General features: G+C 31.5%; 1 protein-coding gene across 1 annotated transcript; it reads right to left on the reverse strand.

The window, feature by feature from the left end:
• Positions 1–1,602: 1,602 nt before the first annotated feature.
• On the reverse strand, positions 1,603–4,334 carry LOC106332852 (agamous-like MADS-box protein AGL11). The gene is made up of 8 exons (XM_013771345.1): positions 4,230–4,334; positions 3,406–3,588; positions 2,708–2,789; positions 2,557–2,618; positions 2,373–2,472; positions 2,238–2,279; positions 2,129–2,170; positions 1,603–2,012 (listed from the first exon to the last, which is right to left on the reverse strand). Coding segments are annotated over exons 1-8 (699 nt in total). The 5' UTR covers positions 4,232–4,334; the 3' UTR covers positions 1,603–1,826.
• Positions 4,335–9,254: the final 4,920 nt, after the last annotated feature.

Here is a 9,254-nt window from a genome sequence, read left to right on the forward strand (position 1 = left end):
ATAATAAAAAAAAAGGAAAATGGAGAGAAGAAGCCTTCTCTCAGCTCCGGCAATGGCCAGCGGCGAAGAGGCAAAACTCTGATCTTGTTTTTAGAGAGGCAAAACAGAGAAGCTATGTTGACGATAAGGACTTATGAAAAAGGAAAATCGGGCGTCAACTTTCAAGGAAGAATTTTCAAAACAAGATATTGGGATATATTGAAATTATGCAATAGTTATAGACTAAGATTGTAAATATTCTTCATTAGTTTTAGGGTTTTGTATATATATAGCCAAGAGGTCTCTTTGTAAAGGGGAACAAGAAATAATACATAGAAATTTCAGAGCTCATATGGTATTAGAGCAAAGGTTGGATTTTTTGTTACTCTTTGCAAAGAGACCTATAGACTACATATACAAAACCCTAAAACTAATAAGAAACATTTTCAATTTTTATCTATAACTATAACATAATTCAATATATCCCAATACAAGAGACTTGGAAACAACTGAGGGATGATCGATCACAATGTGTTTGGACTTTGGACGAAAGGGAGTTTGGTTCTCATAGGCTACATCAGAGTATTATTTTATACTTTGGATCATAATGTTGGACACTCTCGACCATGGATTGGGTGAGCAAACGGAGTATAGGTGTTGATTCAACCTGTGTATTCTGTCACAGCTCTGTCAAGTCAGGAAACCATCTCTTTTTCGAATGTTCCCACTCATCCCAGGTATAGGAGATGCTTAAGAAAATAATGCAGAGAAGCTACACAACAAATTGGCACAATATCATTCCATAATCGTGGATAAGGAGAAGCACAAAACTTTTCTTTATTCGATATGCCCTCCAATGTGCATAGACATGGAGAAGCACAATGCTGCCGCTAGCAGTGGGGAGGCTTATAGAGGAGACAGTTCTAGAAAGTGCAGCCTGTTGAGTAAGAGAGGAGAAAATCTCACCGATTCTCTTCTCTTTTGGTTTTATACGATATAAAAATATGTTTTGCAACACAATCAAAAACTTCTAAACTTGCTGCACTAGATGCACAAGTGGTTTTTTATAATAATTTTAACATTCGTTCAAGAAAACAAAAGCAGAAATAGAGAAAGATATGACTAGAATTCAAAAAAACTATCTTCTTATGAGATCAGGAGGCCTGAGAAAGATACTACCTTAAATATTATATCAATTTCTATTTTCGAGGAGAATTACTAGGGGGAAGTAAACAACAACGAGACAACCGAGAACAACTACGAACAACAACAAACCAAGCACTATCAACACAATGCAAGCGATTAACAAGATTAATAACGGGACAGGCTCAGAGCAAGCAACCGGGAAAACCACCAGGAGAGACCTATATGGACGGAGGTTGAACACGACGATCGGAAAAGCCGTCCTCAAGCAATACCGATGACGTAAACCCATATCTGCTTTCAGCCTCCAAGATCTGAGAAACAAAGACGACCGTGGAGAGAAGAGAGGCAGAGATGGAACGACAGACAGACAACGAGAAAAACGGCGAAGGTCCGGCTGCCGCACAACGGTGGCGGCTGCCGGAAACAGAGAAGAAAAGCGAGAGGGTTAGAGAGAGGTGAGAGCAAAATATATTTAGAGAGAGAGAGGGAAAGTATTATGTTCCTTAGTCACATGTATAGCTATGTTCTACAATTTCAGATAAATCATCAATCAGATACCATGACTATTACCTTCATTGTACTTTTGGAGTTATAATTATATTACCGAACATATTTTATGTAGAGATATATCTGAGCAGATGACTTTCAGAACTCAAAGCATTATAATCCATTATTGCTGCAGCTCGGTTTTCGCCAAGATATTATCCAAGATGAGTTTTCTTGTCGGGATCAGAGTAAGAACATCCATGGCCAGCTCCAGATCCAGAACCAATAGTCATAATGTTATGAGCAAAGTAATTGCGAGAGGCTAAGGCCTCGATCGCAGTCATCTCCGTACCACTAACCATTTGATGATGGTGTTGTTGAAACCTCTCCACTTCTGCTATCTGTCATTAAAAATATCAATTAGCTATATTAATGACTTTTATAAAGTTAGATAGATGATTAATGGATGTAACTAGGGAATTAACAAACAAATTAATTGTTCTTCTTTTTTTCTTACCTTGGTTCGGAGATAGATACTCTCATTATCGAGCTTAATCTCCTGCAGAATATATCATATTCAAAGAATTTTCACAAGAAATATTGGGAAAAAGGTATGTGATACTTACCCTTTTATGCAGGTTCTCGATTTCGGCTAGAAGCAACTCGTGCTATTTCTTGCAAGAACACAAAGCAGACTTAGAATATGTGTATATATAAAGTGGTTATAAATAAGAGACTATTAAAATGTTTTAGCTACGTACCTTCTTGGACCTGATCCTGGAGATGGCTTTCTCAAGGCGATTCTCAACCTGTTTTAGTTCCTTGACATTTAAGGCACTCAAAGAGTCTCCCATCAGATTCCAACAACATTATATATTAAAAAACGTGTTACAATCAATAGATATAACGTAATAACTTATAAATATGCCTGAAAAAGCTGCTAACCTGTTGGAATTTTGAATCGTTTGGATCTGTTGTCTCAGCTTAGCAGATTCTTGTTGATAGTACTGTAGTTTAAGCACCATCAAAGTAAGAACATATACGTATCTACATAATGATGTTAAATAAGTGTAGGGAGATGGAGAGAAAGTAAAACCGCGGCATTGATTTCTTGGACAGAGTGAGTGTTGGCGTTACCAGACGAAGAGTTCTTGTACCTCTCAAAGGTTGCTCTTATGCTGTCACGAAAATAACCATCCAATTCATTTTGTAACTTTCTAAACAAACTGAAGAACATAAGAATATTTATGCATATATTCACTGCGGTGTTCTCTCTCTCTCTCTCTCTCTCTCACGATTTTCTCACCATTTATATGTATATGCATACACATAAAGTACTTGAGTACAATGTAATTATATTCATGAGGCCCTTGAAGTTAAATTATCGTATGTCCTGTTATTTCGTATTGGTTCATAAAATATAGTCTATATATATTTTCTTAAAAATCTGATTTAACCCGTATTGTACACCTAGAAAGTCTAATGTTTGCATTTCAGTTTCTTATATATTTTATCATTACATCAACGTTTTCAAGACAGTACCCATACATGTGATGTATACAAATAGTACAAAAATTACATCATTTACGCTTAGCAAAAGGCCTAGCTAAGATTAGTCATATTCGTTTCCTGCGGGTACACTGATGCAATCAATACAGATGCAAATTCTGATTTATTGATAACATTATGCAAAATCTAATGCACCCAAAAAAAAAATCCTACTATAATGCACCCTTATGCAGTTATGCTTGTAATTAACTATTTCACATTTATATACACAAAAAGATGGCTTACTTGTCATTCGCGTACTCGTAGAGACGGCCACGAGTTGAGAAGACTATGAGGGCAACCTCTGCATCGCAGAGGACTGCAAGCTCATAAGCTTTCTTCAGAAGTCCATTTCTTCTTTTGCAGAATGTTACTTGTCGATTTGTGGAGTTCTCTATCCTCTTGATCTCTATTTTTCCTCTTCCAATCCTTCATTTTAAACACCAAACATTGATTATAAATATATGACTGTGTAAAGACATCATGAATTGACCAATTCAGACTTTATTTATAACGTAAAACTGTTTAACAAAATGCACAATTGATTAATATACTTCAAAATATATTATAATATATACCAGAAAATATAACATTGTAGTGTACCTAAACAAAACCTTAAAAAGTTAGGGTTTGAGTTGATATATTTTAATACTTACCAGACTCAGTTTTATGGGTAGTAAAAAGAGTTTTTTATATTCAAATTTCTTGGGAAAATAAATTAAGGATGTTCTTGATTGATTTCAGGAACAGACAAGAATCTGTTGGATTTGATAATAGCTGAAACTAGAGTCTTTGAAATTTGTTCAGATATTATCATATGTATTACATGTATTTCTTGTTAGATTTGTTTCTACAGATCTCACGTATTAATATATATATATATATATATATATATATGTGTGTGTGTTCACAGAGTAAAAACCACAAAAATTTGTATTATCAATTAGTTTTCCATCAGGAGTTTATCCACACAAAAAAGCTTCTCATCACGAATTAAATAATAAAAAAAAAACATTTCGTCACGAATTATTATAAAAAGATATACGGAGAAGTCAGACGACTTTAGTTACATGAATTTTTGGACCGCGGATAAAATTTATTTTGCTCCATCCCTTGTACTATCTTTTTTTTTAGCAACCCCTTGTACTATCTACCGATATCACCCTCTCTCTCTCTCTCTCTCTCTCCAATTAACATCTGAAAGGCTTAACGGGCTCCAAAGGCAAACGAACATACGTAATTTGATTTTAGATCCGGAATATACATACTTACAAAAGTGTTTTATAAAATATTTGATCTATAATCTGGTGTATGAAAAGTTAATTATTTTGTTTGTTTTAAACAGAACTTTTTGAGAAAGAATTAACCTATAATACAAAAGTAGAAATATGGAAAGAAAAAGAAATCAAACTGATATTGAAGAAGAATTGAGACGGCGCTGATGCACATGAAACTGAAGTTAGTACAAAAGTAAACATTATTGACAGGAAATTTAGAAACACTAGAGAGAGAGGGAGAGATAGATGTTAATTAGTTTCAAGAAGAGGATGAAAAAAAAAATCAGCGGAATTGGAAGCCAAAACATTTAACTTTAGCTGACAAGAAAGTAAACAGAATCTTGCAGAGATCTACATGCGAGAAACTTCAAAATAAACATAATCTTATTCTGATGACCGAAATAAATCTTATGATCCCTCTTTTTATTCTCATGTTCTTCTTGGGACAATATCAAACAGAAGAAGAGAAAAAATATTTATTTAATTTATTTTTCTTTTCATAATTTTGATAATTAAGTTTGTGAAGAGACATGCAAAGGCAAGAGAAAGACCCATGATGAAAGATTTATTATAAACTTAGAATCTGCAATATATAGACAGATATACATGTGCATAAATATAGAGTTATTTGAATGAAGAGATGTGAACAGAGATGGGAACTTGATTAGATCAAGAAGTGTTTTCTTTTATGAGAAGAAGTAGTAAAGACATGACAGACAGACCTGAGAATTGCTTCACCGCAACTCAATTCAGCTTTCGGAAACTCTTAATCTTCTCTCTCTACCTTATAAGAAAAAGAATACAAGACAATGAAAACAGAAGAAAGTTTTTGAGTTGTATATAGAATCCAAAAAAACAAACCCAAATTTGTTTTATTTTTTCAAAACCCTAAGCTGCCCACTCAGTATATGACTGACTATTGGTAGACGTTTCTTTTCTTTGCTCACCTTCCAACGTCCAGAGAGAGAGAGAGAGAGAACGGGACTGCGGTTGCGTTTGCAGTTTCCAATGTGATTTCTATTAAAAATAAATACTTTTATGTAAAAGGAATGTCAATTTTGGCCAGCTAATTGTCAACCTTGAAAATGGTTCGAAATAAAAACCTAAATAATTTATTTTGAAAATTAATGAACAAAAGAAAGCTATTTATCCTGACGTGCTAGGGAACCACTTGTTTCACTAATACAAAGTACAGTCTTTTAATTACTCTATACAAAGTACAGTCTTTTAATTACTCTATTGCATTCACATGTCAGAGTTTCGGAACGGATTATCTGATCGCGATGATAAAAGAGCTTCATGTTTGGCCACGTTTTGCAACATTATTGTAGACGATAAAAACAACTGATATGCTTAATGGACTTCAAGATCTCTCACATCCCAAGAACGCAAAAAAAGAATCTCAGATTTTTAGCTAGAACTACAGGTCGTTTCATAGAAAGCTTTGTTACATTGGTTGCTGTATTTCGGTCTGGTTATCCAGACCGTCTCAAGTTTGACTACTAGAATAACCATTTGTTATATAAAAAATTAATCTATTGCATTAACTTTCATTTGCGGAATTTCTAATTTTGAGAGAGAGAGAGTATTTATTTAACTATAAGTGGATTGATTTTAGGGCTTTCAATAGTATATAACCAAAATTAGTATTACAAAAAAAATAAAATAAATATTAGCATTAAGGAATTTATTGTAAAATTAGGATAAGTATAAATAACTACTTGCTTTTCAAATTACATGTCGCAAGCAAACTGTCTAAATATATAAATGGCATTTTTAAATTATTTTAAAATCACTGCAACCTTTTATTATATTTTTATATTGTCATTTTTTGTCTCGATGATTTATCTTCACAATGGTGAGAGTCAATTTATATGAAGAAAGAAAAACAATAAATTGTTTCCCACTTTCATCCATTTATATTTTATTCATATATAATATTACACATAATAAAAAGAACTAGAATTAGTAAGTTTGATTTGCAGGTGTTCTCTTGCGAGGAGGTGACCAGTTTTAGCTATGTAGATCGCTATTCTGCCTAACAAATGTCCGCGTGTAAGACCTGTAAATTTTCGTCGGTGTTTTTCCCTTTAGTATTTCAAGTTATTGTATCCTTGAGCCTAGGTGTTTGGTTTTGACTTGGTTCTGCCTCGACTCCGGTTTGTAACAGTCTCTGGTGTTGATGTAAGTTTATCCTCGCACATGCTTATCCAGATGTTGTGCCTCTTTTGGCTTGGTGGTGTACTCTTCAGGGTTGGGTTTGCCTAAGTCATTGGTTCTTTGGTTATCTTCGGTCTCATGTTTCTCACGAGTCTCTGCGAGTTATGATCAGTCCATTAGTTCCATCTTTATTACATGTGGCTCTTTAATGTATTTCTCGTATTATTCTATTTCATTGTTATTGTCTCACTCTTTTGGGCTATTGTTTCCGGATATATTATCATTTATTGCCGGTTTTTCTAATCCACATTGTGTTTCATTATGAAAATTTTTAAAGAAAATTAAGTTAAAAAAAAACCGACTACCATGGGAAACGAAGACGCTATCATAAATCCACTGAAAAGAATATTCAAATTTTCACTGTACCACCTCTCATTTGGTTATCAATGTTGTAGACATATGTGAATATGTTATTTTTTACGTTACATACCTTTTTGTATACTTGTATCAAGAGAAAAAACCTTCTTCATACATATACACAGTTTCCACGTAAATGTACGCATGTAACACTTATTCAAAAAAGCGGAACATACCCAGAATAATGAAAAGTCGAGATATTTGTTGGGATAGCCATACATGTATCATGTAAACATTTGATCATATACATAACTAATTTGTTATCAACGTATAGTATCAAGATTTAAAGATTCTTCTGGTGGAAAATTAAAGAGAGAGGTGAAATTGCAGAGTTTAATTTAGGGTTTGAAAGTGACACGAAAATTGTATTATTGCAGGAGAGAGAGAGAGAGAGAGAGAGAGAGAGAGAGAGAGAGAGAGAGAGAGACTAGACGTTGACGTTGTTGATGCATCCCCTCAATTATTTGCCCTATTTCCATTTTCTCTCTCACCTTAAGTAGATTTACCTTTTAATGTTTTGGAATACGGTGTCTAGGAAGTAATTTTGGATTCAAGACAGGCAGACAGCCTATTTATTTGTCTTATCGAAATATACGTTTTTTTAACACTTCTTATCAAAATATACGTACAAATATAAATTCATCCTAAAAAGTAAAAGCTACTACTTATTTACCAATTAATACCACTGAAATGTTTAATAAACTTACCTTGAAGCATTTACTGTATTTTTTAATGTAATAAATCATTCCCTAAATCAATAGTAAACTAAAAACTCGGATGACATCAATTCATTAAACGAGTAAATAATATACACGAAATGAATTACATAGAAAACATATTTAATTGCACTCACACGTGATAGTCATTCCTCACTTTTCATTACTCCTCACATTCATGGTTATCAATAGTATATTGCATCCGCTTTCACAAAGATAGATTTTTTTTATTGTTTTACACATATTAAGAAAATATATTAAATCACTATAATAAATGTATTGTTTTCTATAATTTTCAATTTTCAATAATTTTAATCAATAGTAATTCAATAAAGTTAATTAATTTTCACAACTTTTTCATAGAAAATACAAAAAGTCTATCTTTGTGAAACAAGTTTTTTTTTCTAAAACATCTAACTTAATGAAACGGAGGGAGTACTTAACTTTAAGTTGCTAAGTATTATTTTGGTTAATAAAATTATTAACATGTTTGTTAGTTCATAATAGAAATAAAAAATCTATTTGTTCAACTCGTTTCTACTTGATAAATATTTTGTATATTCGATGAAATAAACCGAAAAACAGAAATTGTAAAAAAATTCTACTTATTAATCATAGGTTTGCTTAAAAAAATAAACTTTATTTTAATTTTTTAAATATTAATTTAAAGATAATTAGAAATTTTTAATTAGGATTTATGTGAAATGTTAGTTTTGTAAGCGCATATATTTAGAAAATTTATGTAATTATTTTCTAAATGGATGTTACATAAATTTTCTAGTATATGTAACATCTATTTAGAAAAGAATTACATTTAATTAAAAAATATATCAGATAAAATTATTCTAGTATAACCACCAATGGTTAAAGTATTAAATGTTTAAATTTTAAAAATATAGATACATAGAAATAGAATTATTATCATTTACAAAAATATGGAAATATTAATTACCATAAATATAGAAAATATTCAGTTGTCTATTTTAAATAAATAATATTTATATCAGAATTAAATGCAATGGCGTACCTTTGTAAATAAGTTGAAAATCAATGACATAATCCTAGTAGAGATCACGGTTTAATAGTATAGACTAGGTTAAGATCCGGGCTATGTACAAGAAAAAATTTTGATATACAATTTTTTTTACGTACATTATTATTTATTTTTCATTTTACATATTATAAAATAATAAATATATATTGAATAATTGAGAAGCAAGTAACTATTATATATAATCAAACTGGCACAAATACATAAATCAAAATAAAAAATCTTTTTATTAACAATAATTTTATGATAAATAAATCAAAATAATCATATTTACCTATATATTTATATGGTATATAGTTAAATTTAAGAGAATTTTCATGTTTACCACTTTTTTGTTATCATTATTCATGTTTACCACTATTAAAGAGACATTTTCAAAAATACATTTTTCATTAAAAGACAAAAGATTATTTCACCGGGGAACTTTTTCCAAATAGACGGTGCAATTTCGTTGTCTGAAAAAGACTAAAATTT

The sequence above is a fragment of the Brassica oleracea genome, chromosome C3 (genome assembly GCF_000695525.1).
Source record: "Brassica oleracea var. oleracea cultivar TO1000 chromosome C3, BOL, whole genome shotgun sequence".
NCBI lineage: Eukaryota > Viridiplantae > Streptophyta > Magnoliopsida > Brassicales > Brassicaceae > Brassica > Brassica oleracea.

Bases quoted from the DNA above. Each gene is read 5' to 3' on its own strand.
- LOC106332852 (XM_013771345.1), bottom strand. The intron at 2,280-2,372 runs GTACGTAGCTAA...TGCAAGAAATAG, and splicing joins CCAGGATCAGGTCCAAGAAG to CACGAGTTGCTTCTAGCCGA. The intron at 2,013-2,128 runs GTAAGAAAAAAA...TTTTAATGACAG, and splicing joins GTATCTATCTCCGAACCAAG to ATAGCAGAAGTGGAGAGGTT.